Source organism: Pan paniscus, chromosome 10, assembly GCF_029289425.2.
Source record: "Pan paniscus chromosome 10, NHGRI_mPanPan1-v2.0_pri, whole genome shotgun sequence".
In the NCBI taxonomy this organism is placed as follows: domain Eukaryota; kingdom Metazoa; phylum Chordata; class Mammalia; order Primates; family Hominidae; genus Pan; species Pan paniscus.
The window spans coordinates 129,559,030-129,580,225 of record NC_073259.2 but is presented as its reverse complement, the minus strand read 5'-3'; the positions used below and the strand labels follow the sequence as shown (position 1 = coordinate 129,580,225).

At 48.7% G+C, this 21,196-nt stretch overlaps 1 protein-coding gene across 19 annotated transcripts in view; it reads left to right on the top strand.

Moving 5' to 3' along the window:
• Positions 1-21,196, top strand: part of KDM2B (lysine demethylase 2B) — a 170,068-nt gene that overhangs the window by 104,737 nt on the left and 44,135 nt on the right. For all 19 annotated transcript variants that reach the window (XM_063593729.1, XM_063593725.1, XM_055096262.2 and 16 more), the window contains one exon: positions 414-500. In XM_063593729.1, the coding sequence (XP_063449799.1) occupies positions 414-500 (87 nt within the window). The remainder of the gene's footprint in view (positions 1-413; positions 501-21,196) is intronic.

Sequence of the window (21,196 nt, the reverse complement as noted above, 5' to 3'; positions counted from 1 at the left end):
GGTCAAGGATGTAGTGAGCTATGATTGTACCACTGCACTCCGGCCTGGGTGACAGAGCAAGATTCTGTCTCAAAAAAAAAAAAAAGTTTGTGTGTGAGTCCCCGACGCTCTGGACAAGTGCTAGATGTCATAACTGTGATCATGGGTGATACGTACATGGAAGTCACAGGGAGGTATGTGATTTGCTTTGTTAAAAAAATTTTGTAGAGGGCAGAGGGGAACGTTGTATGTTTCGTGGGCCCCAGGGGACCCTAGTGACTTGGTTTCTATTGAATGTGTGGGTGGTGGTGGAGTCAGTGGCCAGGCGTTGACTTTGTGGAGTGTGATCCTTGCTGGACTATGTCTGCTGTTCAGCCGTCTTCAGAGACTTCCCCTTCCCCCTGGGCTAACATGGATGCTTTGTTTGGCCACAGAACGTCCTGAAGGAGCACGCGGATGATGATCCTAGTCTGGCCATCACTGGGGTCCCTGTGGTGACTTGGCCAAAGAAGACTCCAAAGGTAAGACGCAGCCTGCCTGCAGCGGGCGGCCGCTTCCCACCTCCTTCCCACCTCCTGTAGGGTGAACATCCGTGGCTTTTTGGGTAGCTATGGGGCCTCCTGAGATGAAGGCACCCCAGTTAAGATGAAGGATTTTGGTGATTTGTTCCATGTTTTTGTTTTTAAAAGGGGGTTGCTTTACCTAGCTGTGGGAACTGCGAACAGTGCCGCCTGGTGGTCACTTGGAAAACTGGGGGGTGCTGACACCTCGCCTTTCCCTGTGCTTAGGTGGATTTTCTGTCTCTCCTTCCCTCACTCCCTTGCTTCTTCCCTTCCTTTCCCCTTTTCCTTTAATTGCTTCATGGGCTGTCTTCTCCTCTTTTGAAAGGAACTTTTTCTCAGTGTGTAAAACTGGTTGATGCTCAACATAAAAATGTCTATAATCGGTCGAGCGCGGTGACTCACGCCTATAATCTCAGCACTTTGGGAAGTCTAGGCGGGTGGATCACCTGAGGTCAGGAGTTCGAGACCAGCCTGGCCAACATGGCAAAACCCCGTCTCTACTAAAAATACAAAAAATGCGAGCATGGTGGTGCACACATGTGGTCCCAGCTACTTGGGAGGCTGAGGCAGGAGAATCACTTGAACCTGGGAGGTGGAGGTTGCAGTGATCAGAGACTGCACCACTGCACTCCAGTCTGGGCTATAAAGTGAGACTCTATCTAAAAAAATAAAATAAAATAAAATAAAATAAAATAAAATAAAATAAAATAAAATAAAAATGTCTAATCAAACGGGAAAGGACCAGGACATGAGGAAGAGGAATAATGGCTGTATTGTTGAGGACTTTGTAGGAGCAGTTTGTTGTCTGGACCTCCACAGCCCTTATCATATTTACGCTTCAGCAACTCTGTGGGGTAGACAGTTGTGACTGTCATTTTACAGATGAGGAAACTGAGGCTTGAAAAGGTCAAGTCACCCGTTAGGACAGCCAAGTACACAGAGATCGGTCAGTTTGGCAGCAGAGGCCAAATTTTCATCCAGTGCTCACCTCAAAGTCCACCATCCAGAGAAAACAGTTTTGGTGAGCACCCTTCCAAAGGCGGTCCTAGGTGGGATACATATGTATCAGGTCATCTCTGTACCATCTGTCTGCCTCCACGCAGCTTCACTACTTCCTTGGACAAGTTACATAGTGTCCTGAGCCTTACTTTCCTTGTTTATAAAAATGGGTTATACCAAGACTTTCTTCAGTGGTTGTCAGAACTAAATGAGATAAGGCATGCAAAACCCTTCAGACAAGGGCTGACCCGAGGTTAGTGCACTCTAAATATTATTTGTGACTTCAGTAGCCCCAAGAAGTATTTTGTTAATTTCTGATTTTTTTGGGTTTTTTTTTTTTTTTTTGGCTATTGTAAAAAACACTGAAGCCAGGCATGGTGGCTTATGCCTGTTGTTCCAGCTACTCCAGAAGCTGAGGGGGGAGGATCACCTGAGCCCAGGAGTTCAAGATCAACCTGGGTAACATAATGAGACCTCATCTCTACCAAAAAAAAAAAAGAAAAAAAAAAAGCCAGGCATGATAGTGCATGCCTGTAGTCCCAGCTATTTGGGAGGCTTAAGCAGGAGGATCGCTTGAGCCCAGGAGCTTGAGGCTGCAGTGAGCTGCGATTGCACCACTGCACTTCAGTCTGGGCAACAGAATGAGACCCTGTCTCAAAACAAAAAGGAGAAAGAAAGAAAAAAGTATGCTGTAACAGATTTCAAACACTTTTCTTTTTCTTTTTTTTTTTTGAGACGTAGTTTTGCTCTTGTCACCCAGGCTGGAGTGCAGTGGCGTGATCTCGGCTCACTGCAACCTCCGCCTCCGGAGTTCAAGCGATTCTCCTGCCTCAGTCTCCTGAGTAGCTGGGATTACAGGCACCCGCCACCATGCCCAGCTAATTTTTTGTATTTTTAGTAGAGACAGAGTTTTGCCATGTTGGGCAGTCTGGTCAATTTCAAACACTTATTACAGGCCTGGTGCAGTGGCTCTCGCCTGTAATCCCAGCACTTTGAGAGGCCAAGGTGGGCAGATCACCTGAGGTCAGGAGTTCGAGACTAGCCTGGCCAACATGGCGAAACCCTGTCTCTACTAAAAATACAAAAATTAACTGGGCATGGTGGCACGCGCCTGTAATCCCAGCTACTCAGGAGGCTGAGGCAAGAGAATTGCTTGAACCTGGGAGGTGGAGGTTGCAGTGAGCTGAGATGGCACCACTGCACTTCAGCCTGGGGATGCACTATAGTTTTATTTGCTAAATCTGGCAACTCTAGTTGAAATGACTATATTTTTGATATATTGTTGAAACAAAATGGATTATTCCGATGAATGTCATTGTTTCTTTTTACCTTTTCAAATGTGGCAACAAAAAAACTCAAAAGTACCTATGTGGCTCACCTTCTGTTTCTTTTATTTATTTATTTAGACAGAGTCTTAACTGTTGCCCAGGCTGGAGTGCAGTGGTGCAATCATAGGTCACTGCAACCTCTGCCTCCCTGGATCAAGCGATCCTCCCACCTTAGCCTCCCGAGTAGCTGGGACCACAGGCACATGCCATCACGCCTGGCTAGTTTTTTGTATTTTTGGTAGAGATGAGGTTTTGCCATGTTGCCGAGGCTGAACTCCTGAGCTCAAGCAAGCCGCCTGCCTCGGTCTCCCAAAGTGTTGTGATTACAGGCGTGAGCCACAGTGCCTGACTTACCTTCTGTTATTTCTATTGAGCAGTGCTCTTCTGCATAATTCTTTGATTATCTTCTTCAGGGGTACTTTTTTTTTTTTTTTTTTTTGAGATGGATCTTGCTCTTGTCACCAGGCTGGAGTGCAGTGGTGCAATCTCGGCTCACTGCCACCTCCGCTTCCTGGGTTCAAGTGATGCTCTTGCCTCAGCCTCCCGAATAGCTGGGATTACAGGCGTGTACCACCACGCCCGGCAAATTTTTTGTATTTTTAGTAGAGGCGGGGTTTCACCATGTTGGCCAGGCCGATCTCAAACTCCTGACCTTAGGTGATGTGCCCACCTCGGCCTCCCAAAGTGCTGGAATTAAAGGCGTGAGCCACCATGCCTGGTCATAAATAAATATTTTAAAAATAAGGAAGTAAATAACTTCAGAGCCACAAAATGGTGTGAAGCAGAAGAAGAATGAATACCCCAGGCCCACCACCGAGCCCTGAAAATAAATGACCACCAGCTCAGCTGAAACTCCTGGGCACTCCCCAGTATACGCAGCAGCTTCCAGATGCAGTTTGTCTATTTGACTTTACCCTTCCCATGAGGCTGGGAGATGGAGGGTGTTATCTCCCCAGTGCAGTTGAGGAAGCACAGAGCTCGGAGAGGTGCAGCAGTGCCTCTCGGGCCACTTCCTTAGGAGAAGAAAGGCGTTGGACCCCAGATGTGCAGGTTTCTGTCATTGCACAGTGAGGAACCAGTGATATGTGGCGGGGAGAGGGGGGAGGGAGGCCCCTGCTATGTTTATGCATTTCCTGGCTGGTGGGGTTAAAAAGTTAACAGGAAAGGAAGAAGTAACTAAACGACTGACTGCCTGGGCCGCCCGGGGTCTCTGGGTTCCCAGGTTGCAGCTTCCTCCCATTGGATGCAGGTTGGGGTGAAAGATCAAGGGTGCTCACTGAGGCCCTCAGGATGCGAGGTAGGGAGTGGTATTTGATCTGGGTCGGGTTACCTAACAAGTAATTAATGCTAAGTGATGATTAGCAAGAAATGCTTTGATCTCCCACCTTGCCTCCAGGAGAACAAAAGCCCTTTTCTGGAACTGATTAGGTGCTGTGAGGTCATTTCTGATGTGGTGTCCTTCATATCCAAGATGCTACTGAGCCACCATCTATCACCATCCACCCGACTGGCTGTTTCCACGAGTGGTGTAGGATTTGTTTTGATCTGTCTACACTCTGGCTGCTTCCTTTTATGACCAACGGGCAGGATGGTGGGGGCCTGTCTGTGACCTTACAGGCTGGGTGAAGGAACGGAGCTTATTTGAGGCCCAGCCTCTGACCTCGGCCTTATTAGTGCGCTGACCCCTGGCTCAGCTGCCAGACATGGCTACTGGCTGGCTTGCTGGTTTATTCCCAGAGGAGGAAACTGAGGAAGGACGGAGGACCCAGCCATGACTGCCTCTGGCTAGCAAGCCAGCCTGTGGACCCTGCCAGCTTCTTCATCCATTATCTCTAGTGGCCAAACCAGGCTGCCACTTGAATTTCAATTATTGGCAATTTTTCTGCAGTATGGGAGCAGAGAGGCTGGAGTGTGGAGGGCAAGCACCCTGATGGGGGCATGGAGACAGTCCTCATCAGTAGCTGTTGGATCAGCTTCCTTACAGGGACATTTTGGGGCCACACAGGAGCCACAGGAGGAAGCAACACACCCTCGATGCCTTGTGACCTTTGCTTCTGCTTTGTCTCTCTCCCCTTTCCTCCGAAGTTGGTCCGTTCCATCCCAGAGGCCTGCTCTGTCTGGGGTCCCTCCGGAGTGACACACAGCCTTTCCCTGAAGGGGAGGCACGTGATTCAGTGAGAGAGGCCCCGAGTGCTTCCGGCGGGTCCCTGCCCCGCTCTCAGTCCTGTCGGCCCGCAGTCATGAAGCTGATGCTGTGCAGTTGAGGCGGAGGAGGCTGGCAATAATGGCTGTCGTGTATTGCCACCTACTCAGGGTCCTGTAATTTCCCAGGAGGGCCGTGTGCTGTAATGAGGACCAGTCCCCAGGCTGGTGGCATCAGCTTCACCTGGGGGACTTGTGAAAAAATACAGCTTCCTGGCCCCCGCCCTTGACATAGCACATTGAGTAGGCTTGGGGTGGGCCTGGGATCTGCACTTTCTAAAAGCTGCTCAGGGCCGGGCGTGGTGGCTCACGCCTATAATGCCAGCACTTTGGGAGGCCGAGGCAGGTGGATCACTTGAGGCCAGGAGTTCGAGACCAGCCTCACTAACATGGTAAAACCCCATCTCTACTAAAAATACAAAAATTAGCCAGATATGGTGGCAGGTGCCTGTAGTCCCAGATACTTGGGAGGCTGAGGCAGGAGAATCACTTGAACCTGGGAGGCGGAGGTTGCAGTGAGCTGAGATTGCATCACTGCACTCCAGCCTGGGTGACAGAGTGAGTCTTGGTCTCATTAAAAAATAAAAGCTTCTCAGGGGCGCGTGCGGTGGCTCACGCCTGTAGTCTCAGCACTTTGGGAGGCCCAGGCTGGAGGATCACTTAAGCCCAGGAGCTGCAGGCAGCAGTGACCTATGATCACTCCACTGCACCCCAGCCTGGGTGACAGAGTGTGATTCTGTCTCAAAAAATAAATAAACAAATAAATAAATAAATAAAATAAATAAATAAAACCCGGCTGGGTGCAGTGGCTCACACCTGTAATCCCAGCCCTTTGGGAGGCCAAGTCGGGCAGATCACTTGAGGTCAGGAGTTCAAGACCAGCCTGCCCAACATGGTGAAACACCATCTTTACTAAAAATACCAAAAAAAAGGCCAGGTGTGGTGGCTCACACCTGTAATCCCAGCACTTTGGGAGGCTGAGGTGGGCGGATCACCTGAGGTCGGGAGTTCAAGACCAGCCTGACCAACATGGAGAACCCCTCTCTCTACTAAAAAATACAAAATTATCTGGCGTGGTGGTGTATGCCTGTAATCCTAGCTACTCGAGAGGCTCAGGCAGGAGAATCGCTTGAACCCAGGAGGCAGAGGTTGCAGTCAGCCGAGATCGCGCCATTGCACTCCAGCCTGGGCAACAAGAGCGAAACTCCGTCTCAAAACAAACAAACAAACAAACAAAAAACCAAAAAAAATTAGCCAGGCCTGGTGGTGGGCACCTGTAATCCCAGCTACTCGGAAGGCTGAGGCAGGAGAATTGCTTGAACCTGGGAGGCGGAGGTTTCAGTGAGCTGAGATCACGCCACTGCACTCCAGCCTGGGCGACAGAGCAAGACTCCATCTTGGGAAACAAAAACCAATACATAAATACAAATGAATAAATAAAAGCTTCCCAGGTCATTCTCTGCACTACTCGGATGCATTTTTGGGGTCAGATGCACCTGTGGTGGACTCCTTCCTTCACCACTGACTAGCTGTGTTGTCTTGGGCAAGTCTCAGCCTCAGTTTACTCATCTGTGAAAGGTGCTAACAGCGCCTTTCTTGCGGGCCTGTGGTGAGATGCTGTGTGTAAAATGCCTTTAGAGTGGGCCATCAATCAGTGTTTGCTATTCTAGTTTTTCGTAATTATGGTTTAAAAGTAACCCTGAATCTGCCCACCCAGAAGGCTTTTGATGTTCTTGATAGAAATCGAGGACACGAGAGGAGGAGCAGGGAGCAGCGGAAGGGGCTGAATGGTTTAGAGGCATTTCCCATCCCAAAATTATCATTTGCTTGTGCAAAACTTAATCTCAAGCAAGGACCTGAATGACTTAATTTCTTTGCAATAGTTATGGCTGTGCTGAAATGGGCTGGCATTTCCTGGGGGTTTGGGAGTGGGGACTGATTTAAGAAGCTGCTTTAGCTAGGTAGGATGGCTCACGCCTATAATCCCAGCACTTTGGGAGGCTGAGGCGGGCGGGTCAGTTGAGGTCAGGAGTTGGAGACTAGCCTGGCCAACATGGTGAAACCCTGTCTGTACTGAAAATACAAAAAATTAGCCCGGCATGGTGGCGCATACCTGTAATACCAGCTACTCAGGAGGCTGACGCAGGACAATCACTTGAACCTGGGAGGTGGAGCTTGCAGTGAGCCGAGATCGCAACACCGTGCCACAGAGCAAGACCCTGTCTCAAAAAAAAAAAAAAAAAAAAAAAAAAGAAGCTGCTTCTCCTTTATCTCTTCCTCCTCCTAGAAGGGAGGAGTCCTAGGCTCTTTGGAGGGGAGTGATGGTTTGCCTGAGAATGTGCCCCTGGGGGTTTGAGGCCACTGAGACCATGGGGTTCTCCACTGGGTCAGGGTAGGAGGAGAGGGTGTCAAAGGCCAAGGGTGTCAGATGTCCAGTGCTGAGGGCAGGACGGGTCTGGTGAAAGGCTTGTGGGAGAGCAGCTCCCCAAGAGGAAGAGCGCAGCTCAACATGCTGGGAGGAGGCTGCGATGGAAGCCGCAGGGCCAGGATGTGGGTCCCAGGAGAGCAAAGAAAGGCAGGAGAATCAAGTTGATCCTTGGAGGGTTGGTGAGGGGAACCATGCAAAGAGAAACCTGGGCCTCCGATCTGGAATCCCAAACGTGTTCCTCCTGACGTCTGAGTCATTCATGGAGTCTGGAGTCTGACAGATTCTTGGGAGGTCCATAAAAACCTCCAATCAATGAATGCCCACAGAGAATGTTCTGCTGCTTCTAAATAATGTTGTAGACAACATCAACAGCAGAAAAATCCCGGTGAGAGAAAAATATGGGTGGCAAAAGGATGCCCCAGTTCTTTCATTCTTTCTTTCTTTCCTTCTTTTGTTTCTTTCCTTTCTCTTTTGTTTGACACAAGGTCTTGCTCTGTTGCCCAGGCTGGAGTACAAGTGGTGCGATCATAGCTCACTGCAGTCTCCACCTCCTAGGCTCAAGCGATCCTCCCACCTCAGCCTCCTGAGTAGCTGGGACCACAGGCATGCGCCGCCACACCCAAATGATTTTGTTTATTTTTTGTATCGGGGGGGTCTCACTATGTTGCTCATGCTGGAGTGCAGTGGCTCAATCATAGTTCACTGTAGCCTCATACTGCTGGGCTTAAGAGATCATTCCACCTCAGCCTCCTGAGTAGCTGAGACTGCAGGTGTGCACCCTCATGCTTGGCTTTGTGATGATGATGATGATGATGATGATGATGATGATGATGATGATTATTGGAGACAGATTCTCACTGTGTCACCCAGGCTGGAGTGCAGTGGTGCAACCTTGGCTCAGTACCAACCTCCGCCTCCTGGGCTCAAGTAATTCTCCTGCCTCAGCCTCCCGAGTAGCTGGGATTATAGGCACCTGCTACCACTCCTGGCTAATTTTGTATTTTTAGTAGAGACAGGGTTTCACCGTATTGGCCAGGCTGGTCTCAAATTCCTGACCTCATGTGCTCTGCCTGCCTTGGTATTTCAAAGTGTGGGGATTACAAGAGTGAGTCACTGCACCCGGACTGTGATTTTTATTAATTATGGTAAAATGCCGGGCACAGTGGCTCACGCCTGTAATCCCAGCACTTTGGGAGGCTGAGGTGGGTGGATCACAAGGTCAAGAGTTCAAGACCAGCCTGGCCAAGATGATGAAACCCCTGTTTCCACTAAAAAAAAAAAAAAAAAAAGGAGTTCGAAACCAGCCTGATCAACAAGGTGAAACCCTGTCTACTAAAAATACAAAAATTAGCCGGGCATGGTGGTGGGCACCTGTAATCCCAGCTACTCAGGAGTCTGAGGCAGGAGAATAGCTTGAACCCGGGAGGTGGAGGTTGCAGTGAGTCGAGATTGTGCCACTGAACTCCAGCCTGGCAAAGGAGCAAGACTCCGTCTCAAAAAAAAAAAAAAAAATGTGGTAAAATATATGTTGCATAAAAGTTACCATTTCAGGCAGGGCATGGTGGCTCACGCCTGTAATTCCAGCACTTTGGGAGGCTGAGGTGGGTGGATCACTTGAGATCAGGAGTTCGAGACCAGCCTGGCAAACATGGTGAAACCCTGTCTGTACTAAAAATACAAAAATTAGCCAGGTGTGGTGGCGCATGCCTGTAATCCCAGCTATTCAGGAGGCAGAGGCAGGAGAATTGTATGAACCCAGGAGGTGGAGGTTGCAGTGAGCCGAGATCACACCACTGCACTCCAACCTGGGTGACAAAGCAAGACTCCATCTCAAAAAAAAAAAAAGTTATCATTTCAACTATTTTTACCTGCGTAGTTGAGTGGCGTTATTATTATTCAACGTGTTGTGCAGCCATCACCACCCACCATCTCCAGGACTCTTTCATCACCCCAAACAGAAGCCCCAGAACCCTGGCCCTGTTTAACACTCACCCCCCGTTCTCCCCTCCCACTGCCCCCCGACGGAAAGTTTTTGAAGACAGAATAGTGTGAAGTTGGGACAGTTGGTTAGGGCAAGGCCATCAAGGAGGCTATTGCTGAAGGTCTCATAACAGTGGGTCAGTTTAGCGTAGTGACTGTGGCAACGAAGAGGTTGCATCCCAGATATATTTGGGAGGCAGCACTGATAGGACAATCGGATGCTTCTACTGCTGGTTTGAGGGGAGGTGTCAGGGATGGCCCCTAGGTGTTGAATTTACAGGGCGACTTCGGGTTAGTGTCCTCTTTCTGGAAACCCGATCACAGAATGATTTTCAACATCCTTAAACTGGTGTCGCCCATTTGCCACCAGGCTTAGTCCCTTCTAGTCTCCCAGCTGTCAAAGTAACCTCCTGAAGTTTAGACCCCATCACAGCACTCCCTTGTGTATTAGTCGACTAGGGCTTCATAACAAAGGATCATGACAGAAACGTACCGCCTCATAGTTCTGGAGGCCAGAAGTCCAAGGTCAGGGTGTCGGCAGGCAGGTTCCATCTGGGGCTGTGGGAGGATCTGCTTCAGGCCTCTCTCCTTGGCTTGTAGGTAGCTGTGGTCTCCCTGGGTCTTCACCTCATCTTCCCTGTGTAAGGGTCTGTGCCCAGATTTCCTCATTTTATAAGGACAACAATCATATGGGTGCTAGGGGCTCGGATTTCAACATATGAATTTTGGGGTTGGATACAGTCAGCCCCCAACCCTTGTTATCAATCGTTCAGTGATTCTCCATCTTCTTTATTTATTTTTAATTTTTAAAGTTTTTTTTCTATTTTCTGAGACAGGGTCTTGCTCTGTTGCCCAGGCTGGAGTGCAGTGTCGCAATCACGGCTCACTGCAGCCTCGACCTCCCGGGCTCAAGGGATCCTCCCACCTCAGCCTCCCAAGTAGCTGGGACCACAGGTGTGCACCATCATGCCCAGCTAAATTTTGTTTTTTTTGTAGAGATGGGGTCTCACTGTGTTGCTCAGATTGGTCTTGACCTCCTGGGCCCAAGTGATCCTCCCACCTTGACCTCCCAAAGTGCTAGGACTACAGGCGTGAGCCACCATGTCCGGCCTCCATCTTTGTTAAAAGCCTCTCCCGGCTTGTCAGCCTGGCCTTGAGTGCCCAAGTCGCCATCTGTCGCTGTGCCGTAGACTCTCCTGACTTCCTCTCATCTTCCTTTTATTGCTGGGGAACCAAATTCCTCCATGATTTCCTTGGACCAGTCCACCTCTGTCTTTGCTTACACTCCTTCCTTCTCGGAGTGCCCTTTTCCCCATTTCTCCCATGTAGAAATCCTCTCCATGCCAGCCCCAACCCAGTTCCCTCCTCACCAGGGAGCCTCCTGAGCTGACGCGTTCCAGTTGCACCTTAGCCCCTCCCCAGCCGCCTCACCCTCCTTATGGACTGCTGCAAGGGGCTTCCTTGCCTCTCTGGCCTCTGGTTGGGCTCAGCCTGTGGGAAGCACCTGCAGGAGAGGGGAAGGTGGGAGGAGAGGGAGGCGGGGTATTGATTTTTCCAGCTTCCTCCCTGTGGGATCATTGCAGGTTGAGTGTTTCCATCCATGGCAGACCACATCTCTATTGTGTGGCCTTCTTCAACTTTTCTGTTTTTGGTCACTGTTCCCTCCCCTTGCCCATTGGCCAAGGGGAGGAAACAGCTCTTCACTGTCCCTGGGCTTGGCTGCATCGAGGCCTGGCTGTTTTCCCTTAGCCCTGTTTACGTTTTGTCAATCAAACGTCTGCTAAACTCTCCATTATGCCTCAGTGTGAGGGGGCCTTGGTGCCATCCGATTCCTGCCAAGATCCTGGCTGACGCGCTTCCACACTTCTCTCCCCACTGCACTTCTGCATTCTACTCTGCATTTTGTGTTTGTGTGTGTGTGTGTGTGTGTGTGTTGTTGTTGTTTGGTTTTTTTGTTGTTTTTGTTTTTTTTTCTGAGATAGGGTCTCACTCTGTCACCCAGGCTGGAGTGCGGTGGCGCAATCTCGGCTCATGGCAACCTACGCCTCCCGGACTCAAGGGATCCTCACATGTCAACCTCCCAGGTACCTGGGACTACAGATACACACTACCATGCCCAGTTAAATTTTCGTGTTTTTTTTAGTAGAGATGGGGTCTTGCCATGCTGCCAAGGCTGGTCTCAATCTCCTGGGCTCAAGAGATCCGCCTGCCTGAGCCTCCCAAAGTGCTAGGATTACAGGCGTGAGCCACTGCACCTGGCCATAGGGCCTAATACCGGTCTACTCTGCATTTTGGTTGACTGGACATATGTGAACGGAGCCTCCACTAGCATCTTGAGACTGGAGCTTGTCTTTGGTGTGTGTTTTTTTTATATTTTTAAATTTTTTTTGAGACGGAGTCTTGCACTGTTGCCCAGGCTGGAGTGCAGTGGCGCAATCTCGGTTCACTGCATGGAGCTTGTCTTAATAATGTTTTACTATTTTTTTTTTTTGAGATGGAGTCTTGCTGTGTTGCCCAGGCTGGAGTGCAGTGGCGCAATCCTGGCTCACTGCAGCCTCTGCCTCCTGGGTTCAAGCAATTCTCCTGCCTCAGCCTCCCGAGTAGCTGGGATTACAGGCGCCCACCACCACGCCCAGGTAATTTTTGTATTTTTAGTGGAGGCAGGATTTCACCATGGCCAGACTGGTCTTGAGCTCCTGACCTCAGGTGATCCGCCCCGCTTGGCCTCCCAAAGTGCTGGGATTACAAGTGTGAGCCACTGCACCTGGCCCAATAACGTTTTCCTTATTCATTTTTGCATCCTGTCAACGCAAACTGCTCCTAGATTGCAAGGGCCCAGGAAATACTTGTTGAATGAATGAAGTCAATAGCAAGATTTTCCCAGAGCTTCTGAAAGATGAGGCCGTATTCAATTAGTTTCATGTCTTTGTTGTCTTTCACCTGTACTCCAAATGCTTCTGAGTCCTGTTTGTGACTCACTTGTTCTTTATGTAACTCCTGTATCCCAGTCCCCGCCAGATGTTAAATGAATGCTCACTAGAAGAGTACTAAGAAGGCTGGGCGCGGTGGCTCACGCCTGTAATCCCAGCACTTTGAGAGGCCGAAGCGGGTGGATCACGAGGTCCGGAGATTGAGACCATCCTGGACAACATGGTGAAACCTGTCTCTACTAAAATACAAAAAATTAGCTGGGCGTGGTGGCGGGCACCTGTAATCCCAGCTACCCAGGAGGCTGAGGCAGGAGAACTGCTTGAACCCAGGAGGCAGAGGTTGCAGTAAGCCAAGATAGCTCCTGGCGATCCAGCCTGGTGATAGAGCAAGATTGTCTCAAAACAACACAATGAAAAAAACAAAAAGAACAAAAACAAATTTAGGCATCCCCTTTTGTCCCACTAGACTTAGAAAGATCTTACATCACCTGGAATTTTTCAGCATTGTCTGTTTTAGAACCATTTTATTGGAACTTCAAGACTACGTTCACCTGACATAACCTGTAATTAAAGTCAGTGGCCAAGGATTTCTTTTTTGGTGTGATAACCTGCTCAGCTGGCTGCGTTAATAATGCCTAAGATAGGCTGGGTGCGGTGGCTCATGCCTGTAATCCCTGCACTTTGGGAGGCCGAGGCGGGTGGATCACCTGAGGTCAGGAGTTCTAGACCAGCCTGGCCAACATGATGAAACCCCATCTCTACTAAAAATACTAAAAATTAGCTGGACGTGGTGGTGGGTGCCCGTAATCCCAGCTACTTGGGAGGCTGAGGCAGGAATATCGCTTGAACCTGGGTGGCAGAGGTTGCAGTGAGCCAAGATTGCACCACTGCACTCCAGCCTGGGCAACAAGAGCAAAACTCTGTCTCACAACAAACAAACAAACAAACAAACAAACAAAAACCCTAAGATAAGTTCTTGAAAAGCAATTGAGATCTTGAGGGCTCTGGCCTTTGGAGTAATTAGAAAGCCACGCAGGTACTATAACCGATTGCTTGGCATTACCATGGTTTTATTTCTGGAACAATGGCTTATCCTTTAGACTTTGTGTATTTCCCACATTAAAGGAGGACATTTGATCATTGACATTAGGAATAAGTTGTCATTCCCTGCCCCCACCCCCCGACTTCTTTCTCGAATTTGGCTTTGTTAGGAAGATGGATGTATGTTCAACCAAACGATGTTGTCAGATAATCTGTCCCTCAAATTTAGGTGACCTATTGAAAAAGGGACAAGGTTGGGTTTAGACAGGTGAAATATTTTCATCACTTATTTTTGCTTCATGTTACAAAGTTGGGAAGGATGAAGGGGGGAGTCTTAATTACACAAAAAGAAAGTAGGTGCAAACCTGCTCTAAATCACTGACCTCCTCCACCAACGAACAGAAACATCTCATCAGGAAAGCAGGATGAAGAGAATCAGAAATACTCTCATCGGCTGGGCCCGGTGGCTCACACCACCCAACAATTTGGGAGGCCGAGGCGGGTGGATCATTTGAGGTCTGGAATTGGAGACCAGCCTGATCAACATGGTGAAACCCCGTCTCTACTGAAAATACAAAAAAAAAATTAGCTGGGCATGGTGGTGCATCTGTAGTCCCAGCTACTTGGGAAGCTGAGGCAGGAGAATCGCTTGAACTCGGGAGGTGGAGGTGGCAGTGAGCCGAGATCACACCACTGCACTCCGGTCTGGGCGACAGAGCGAGACTCCATCTCAAGAAAAAAAAAAAAACAAAAAACACCTCTCACTTATAAAGACCATTTTTTTTTCTTGTCATTTAGATTCTCTTTTTTCTCTGCTAGTGTTTATGAGACAAGATGACAGGCGATGGCTGGGTGTGGGGCCAGCATGGGAAGGAGTATCTGTTTTTTTGTTTTTTGGGTTTTCTTGAAGACAGTCTCGCTCTGTCACCCAAGCTGGACTATAGTAGCATGATACTGGCTCACTGCAACCCTGTCTCCTGGGCTCAAGTGCTCCTCTCACCTCAACCTCCCGAGTACCTGGGACTACAGGTGTGCACCACCACACCCGGCTAAGTTTTTTGTGGGGCTTTTTTTTTTTTTTTTTTTGGTAGCGACAGGGTCTCATTATGTTGCCCAGGCTGGTCTTGAACTCCAGAGCTCAAGTGATCCTCCTGCCTCAACCTCCCAAAGTGCTGGGATTACAGACATGAGCCACCGTTCCTGGCCTGAACCTGTTCTTAATTCTCTCTTTTAATACAGACTTTTCTCAGGACATGATTTGTAGAAAACAAAGAGCCACATGTCCCATAGAATATCCCACTCTATGCATTTGTCCAAGTGTGTCTTGTGGTGTCATTTAGCTTATTCTTTAGTTCTTGCAACTTCTGTAAATTGGATATAAGTTTTAAAGGCTTGGTTAAAGTAAATATAATCGTTGATTAAGGCAATGGAAGTCTGATATCCCATTATTCAGTTATTCTTCTCTCCTTGCTCCAGAGAATCTGGGTGGTGGTGCCTTGGCCCCCTCCTTGCCCGCCTCCCTGGCCATTTGTGGATGGTTTCAGCACTTGTTGATCATTTTTTCCTGTATCAATAATGTCATCAGGAGCCAGGTGTGGTGGCCGACACCTGAAGTGCTAGCTACTTGGGAGGCTGAGGCAAGAGGACTGCTTGAGCCTAGGAGTTAGAGGCTGCATTAAGCTAAGATCACACCATTGCACTCTAGGCAGGGTGAGAACAGCAAGACCCTGCCTCTTTAAAAGCGAGAGAGCTGGGCATGGCGGCTCACGCCTGTAATCCCAGCACTTTGGGAGGCTGAGGCTGGTGGATCACTTCAGGTCAGGAGTTCAAGACCAGCTTGGCCAACATGGTGAAACCCTGTCTCTACTAAAAATACAAAAATTAGCTGGGTGTGGTGGCACGTGCCTGTAATCCCAGCTACTTGGGAGGCTGAGGCAGGAGAATTGCTTGAACTTGGGAGTTGGAGGTTGCAGTGAGCCAAGATCACGCCATTGCACTCCAGCCTGGGCAACAGAGCAAGACTCCGTCTCAAAAAAAAGGAGAGAGAGAGAAAAATGGAGTCACAGTTAGTCGCCCAGGCTTCAGTGCAATGATGCTGACTGCAGCCTCGAACTTCTGGGCCCAAGTAGCTTTCCAAGTAGCTGGGACACATGTGAACCACTCTTTTAAAGACAGTGTAATCCCCATCTGTTTTTTTTTTTTTTTTTTGAGACAGGGTCTCGCTCTGTCGCCCAGGCTGGAGTGCAGTGGCACGATCTCGGCTCACTGCAAGCTCCGCCTCTCGGGTTCACGCCATTCTCCTGCCTCAGCCTTCCGAGTAGCTGGGACTACAGGCGCCCGCCACCATGCCTGGCTAATTTTTTGTATTTTTAGTAGAGACGGCGGTGGGAGGGGGGGGGAGGGGCGGGTTTCACCTTGTTAGCCAGGATGGTCTCGATCTTCTGACCTCATGATCCGCCCGCCTTGGCCTCCCAAAGTGCTGGGATTACAGGCCTGAGCCACCGCGCCTGGCCAAGCCCCATCTCTTAAAAAAAAAGACCCGACATTCCACTGTTTACCAATTTATTTATAGCGCCTTCTTGTGGTATAGGAGTTCATTACTTCCATTTTAAAGATTAAAGAAATTGAGAACTCCCTTTACCCCTGAGCTTCAAGATCACAGCCTGAGGCCAGTGCCGTGGCTCAAACCTTAATCTCAGCACTTTGGGAGGCCAAGGAGGGAAGATCAGTTGAGCCCAGGAGCTTGAGAACAGCCTAAGCAACATGACGAAACTCTGTCTCTACAAAACACACACACACACACACACACACACACAAACAAACAAACAAAAATTAGCTGGTTGTGGTGGTACGTGCCTGTAGTCGCAGCTGCTTGGGAGGCTGAGGTGGGAGGATTGCTTGAGCCTGGGCAACAGAGATTGCAGCGAGCCGAGATCGTGCCACTGCCTTCCAGCCTGGGCAACAGAGTGAGACCCTGTGTTCAAAAAGAAAAAAACAGAGCCTGAGCCCAGTATAAATAATTGGGGTCAGCTGGGCGCGGTGGCTCACGCCTGTAATCCCAGCACTTTGGGAGGCCAAGGCGGGTGGATCATGAGGTCAGAAGATCGAGACAATCCTGGTTAACACGGTGAAACCCCGTCTCTACTAAAAATACAAAAAATTAGCCGGGCGTGGTGGCGGGCGCCTGTAGTCTCAGCTACTCGGGAGGCTGAGGCAGGAGAATGGCGTGAACTTGGGAGGCGGAGGTTGCAGTGAGCCGAGATCACGCCACTGCACTTCAGCCTGGGCGACAGAGCACGACTCCGTCTTAAAAAAAAAAAAAAAAAAAAAAGGATCTACTTGAGGGTGGAGGCAGGCAGGAGAGGGTGAGGATCAAAAAACATTACCTATTGGGTATTGTTGTGCTTACTACCGGAGTGGCGAAATGATCTGTACACCAGTCCCCTTCGACACACCGTTTACCTATATAACAAACCCGCACATGTACTGCTGAACATAAAAAGAAAAAAAATATTGGAAGCTGGACGCAGTGGCTCATTCCTGTAATCCCAGCACTTTGGGAGGGGAGGCCAAGGCGGGAGGGTTATTTGTTGACCATCCTGGGCAACATGGAGAGAACCTGTTTCTACAGAACTTTTAAAAAGTTTTAAGGCCAGTTGAGGTGGCTCACGCCTGTAATCCCAACACTTTGGGAGGCTGAGACGGGAGGATCCCTTGAGCTCAGGAGTTCGAGACCAGCCTGGGCAACATAATGAGACCCCTGTCTCTATAAAAAAAACTTTTTTAATGATAAAAAAAGTTTTAAAATAAGAAAAAAGCCTGGGCACGATGGCTCACACCTGTAATCCTAGCACTTTGGGAGACCAAGGCAGGTGGATCACCTGAGGTCAAGAGTTTGAGACCAGCCTGGCCAACATGGTGAAACTTTGTCTCTACTAACAATATAAAAATTAGCTGGGTGTGGTGGTGGGCACCTGTAATCCCAGCTACTCTGGAGGCTGAGGCACAAGAATCGCTTGAACCTGGGAGGCAGAAGTTGCAGTGAACCGAGATCGTGCTATCGCACTCCAGCCTGAGGGACAAGAGCGAAACTCCATCTCCAAAAAAAAAAGAAAAAAGAAAAAAAGAAAAGAAGAAAAAAATTAGCTGGGCATGGTGGCATGCACCTGTAGTCCTAGCTCCTCAGGAGGCTAAGGAGGGAGGATCCCTTGAGCCCAGGAGTTGGACGGTGTAGTGGGCTGTGATTGTGCCACTGCACTCCAGCGTGGGTGACAGAGTAGACTTTGTCTCTTAAAAAAATAAATACATATATACATACATATATAAAAATAACTGGGGCCAGGCCAGGTATGGTAGCTCATACCTGTAATGCAAGGTATTTTTACAATACCTTTTTAGAAGGTACCATTTTTAGAAGCCAAGGTGAGACCATGCCTCCACAAAAAATAAAAAAATTAGCCTGGTGTGGTGGCTTTGTGCCTGTAGTCCCAGCTAGTTGGATGAGATGGGAGGATTGCTTGAGGCCTGGAGTTAGAATCTGCAGTCAGCTATCATTGGCACCACTGCACTCCAGCCTGGGTGACAGAGTGAGACTCCCTCTCTACAAGATTAAAATTAAAAAAATTGTTTCATCAGGAGATGAAAAATGATCTTTGAAGAATGTCATTCCGTGTGAATTAGCTGGCGTTGTTTGGCAGAGCTTTTCCTTGTCAACTGGGGCTACCCCTAAAAACGGTTCCTCCTGAGCCAGCAGTGTGAGGGCTTCACTTCTTGCCCTTTAAATGCTGATTTTCAAAGTAAGGAGTTGGTTAATGGCTATTTCAAATGGTGACAATAGATTTTGTCAGGCTTTTTCTATTTTTGAGTGTCTTGATGGATCTATGAAAATCCATGAAATGAAGAACAAGAATGGTAACTGAAGAGAGAGGCCCATGGCAGCAGCCAGGGAAAGGGAGGAGGGAGGGAAGGAAGGAGGGAGAGAAAAGCCATATGTATTGGAATTAAAGTGTCATCGGAGCCCATCAGACCCCCACAGTGACTGTTAGCAGCTCATTTAAGAGGTGATTGAACTATCTCTTTGTTTCAGTTAGTTTTAACACATCCTGGGGTTTAGGGCCTATAGTTTCTAACCATGTTACCTTTCAGGAATAGGACCTAAAGTCACTCTTTTTAATTTTTTTTTTAAGAGACAGGGTTTTTGTTTAAAAAAAAAACAAAAAACTACCTGTTGTATGCTGCTTGTCTTGTTCGGTCACCCAGGGTGGAGTGCAGTGGCGTGATCATAGCTCACTGCAGCCTGGGACTCCTGAGCTCAAACAGTACTCCCACTTCAGCCTCCCAAATAGCTGGGACTACAGGCATACTACCATGCTCAGCTAATTTTTTTTTTTTTTTTGAGGCGAAGTCTCGCCCTCGTCCTTCAGGCTGGAGTGCAATGGCATGATCTTGGCTCACTGCAACCTCCGCCTCCCGGGTTTGAGCGACTCTCCTGCCTCAGCCTCCCAAGTAGCTGGGATTACAGGTGCCTGCCACCATACCCAGCTAATTTTTGTATTTTTAGTAGAGACAGGGTTTCACCATGTTGGCCAGGCTGGTCTTGAACTCCTGACCTCAGGTGATCTGCCCGCCTCGGCCTCCCAAAGTGCTGGGATTACAAGCGTGAGCCACCGTGCCGCGCATTTTTTTTTTTTTTTGGACACAGGGTCTCACTCTATTGCTCAGGCTGGTCTCAAACTCCTGGACTCAAGTAATCCTCCTACCTTGCCCTCCCAAAGTGTTGGGATAATAGGTGTGAGCCACTGCCCCGGCCTAAAATCTCTCTTGAGTGATGATAGAGCCATAGGGAGATGCCCCAACTCTTGGAGAGAAAAGAACATCTATTCAAAGATGTGGGGGTTGTGGGGCAGGGGGGTTAGTCTTCTCCTCATCTCCAAGTTTTTCTTTCTAAAAAAAAATTTTTTTTTATAGATGGGGTCTTGCCATGTTGCCCAGGCTGGTCTCAAACTCTTGGGCTCAAGCGATCCTCCTGCCTTAGCCTCTCAAAGTCCTAGGATTACAGTCATGAGCCACTGTGCCTGTTTTTTTTGTTTTGTTTTTTGAGACAGAGTCCGTGTCTGTCACCCAGGGTGACAGTCACCCAGGGTGACTGAGTGCAGTCACAATCTTGGCTCACTGCAGCCGCAACCTGTTGGGCTCAAATGATCCTCCCACCTCAGCCTCTTGAGTAGCTGGGACTTAAAAGTGCATGCCACCTTGCCTGGCTAAATTTTCTTGTATTTTTTGTAAAGACAGGGTCTCAGTGTGTTGCCCAGGCTGATCTCAAGCTCTCTGGGCTCAAGTAATCCTCCTGCTTCAGCCTCCCAAAATGTTGGGATTACAGGTATGAGCTTCCACACCTGGCCTCCAAGTTTTGGTATAATTTTTTTGTGTGTCCATTTTTAACCAGATTAGCTAACCTAGGGAAGACATGTCTAATGAAATACACACACACACACACACACACACACAAACACACACACACAGAGTCATGTGTAGTTTAATGACAGGGATACATTCTGAAGAATGCATCATTAGGCAATTTCGTCATAGAATGTCCTTATACAAACCTAGATGATATAGCCCTCTACACACCTGGGCTGTATGGTAAAGCCTGTTGCTCCTGGGCTGCAAACTTGTACAGCATGCTACTGTATGAATACTGTAGGCAACTGTAACACTATGGTAGGTATTTTTGGTTTTCTGTTTGTTTGAGACAGAGTCTCGCTCTGTCTCCCAGGCTGGAGAGCAGTGAGTGGCATGATCATGGCTCAATGCAGCCTCAAACTCCCAGGCTCAAGAGATCCTCCTTCCTTGGCCTCCCCAGGTGCTGGGACTGCAGATGTGCACCACCACGCCCAGCTAATGTTTGTATTTTTTGTAGAGATAGGGTTTTGCCATGTTGCCAGGTTGGTCTCCAACTCCTGTGTTCAAGGAATTCGCCCGCCTCAGCCTTCCAAAGTGCTGGCATTACAGGCGTGAGCCACCATGCCCAGCTATTTTTGTATCTAAGCATAGAAAAGGTACAGTAAAAATATGGTATTATATTCTTATGGGACCACAATCATTGACCAAAACGTTTTTCTGCAAGAGCATGACTGTATATGCTTTTTGTTGAGGTAATATCTACCTAACCTAAAGTTTTATTTTTTTGAGATGGAGTCTCGCTCTGTCGCCCAGGCTGGAGTGCAGTGGCGAGATCTCTGCTCACTGTAAGCTCTGCCCCCCGGGTTCACGCCATTCTCCTGCCTCAGCCTCCCGAGTAGCTGGGACTACAGGCACCCGCCACCGCGCCCGGCTAATTTTTTTATATTTTTTAGTAGAGACGGGGTTTTCACAGTGTTCGCCAGGATGGTCTTGATCTCCTGACCTCGTGATCTGCCCACCTCAGCCTCCCAAAGTGCTGGGATTACAGGTGTGAGCCACCGCTCCCGGCCGTACCTAACCTAAAAATTTTAAAGTGAACAATTCATTGCCATTTAACACGTTCACAATGTTGTACAACCAATACTTCTATTTAGTTCCAAAATATTTTCATCACCCTCAACAGGAAACCCCGTACCCATCAGCTGTCACTCCCTGCCCCCCCTCCCCTGGTCCCTGGCAACCACTAATCTGCTTTCTGTCTCTATGGATTTGTCTATTCTGGACTTTTCATATAAATGGCATCATACAATATGTGGACTTTTGTGTCTGGTTTCTTATACTCAG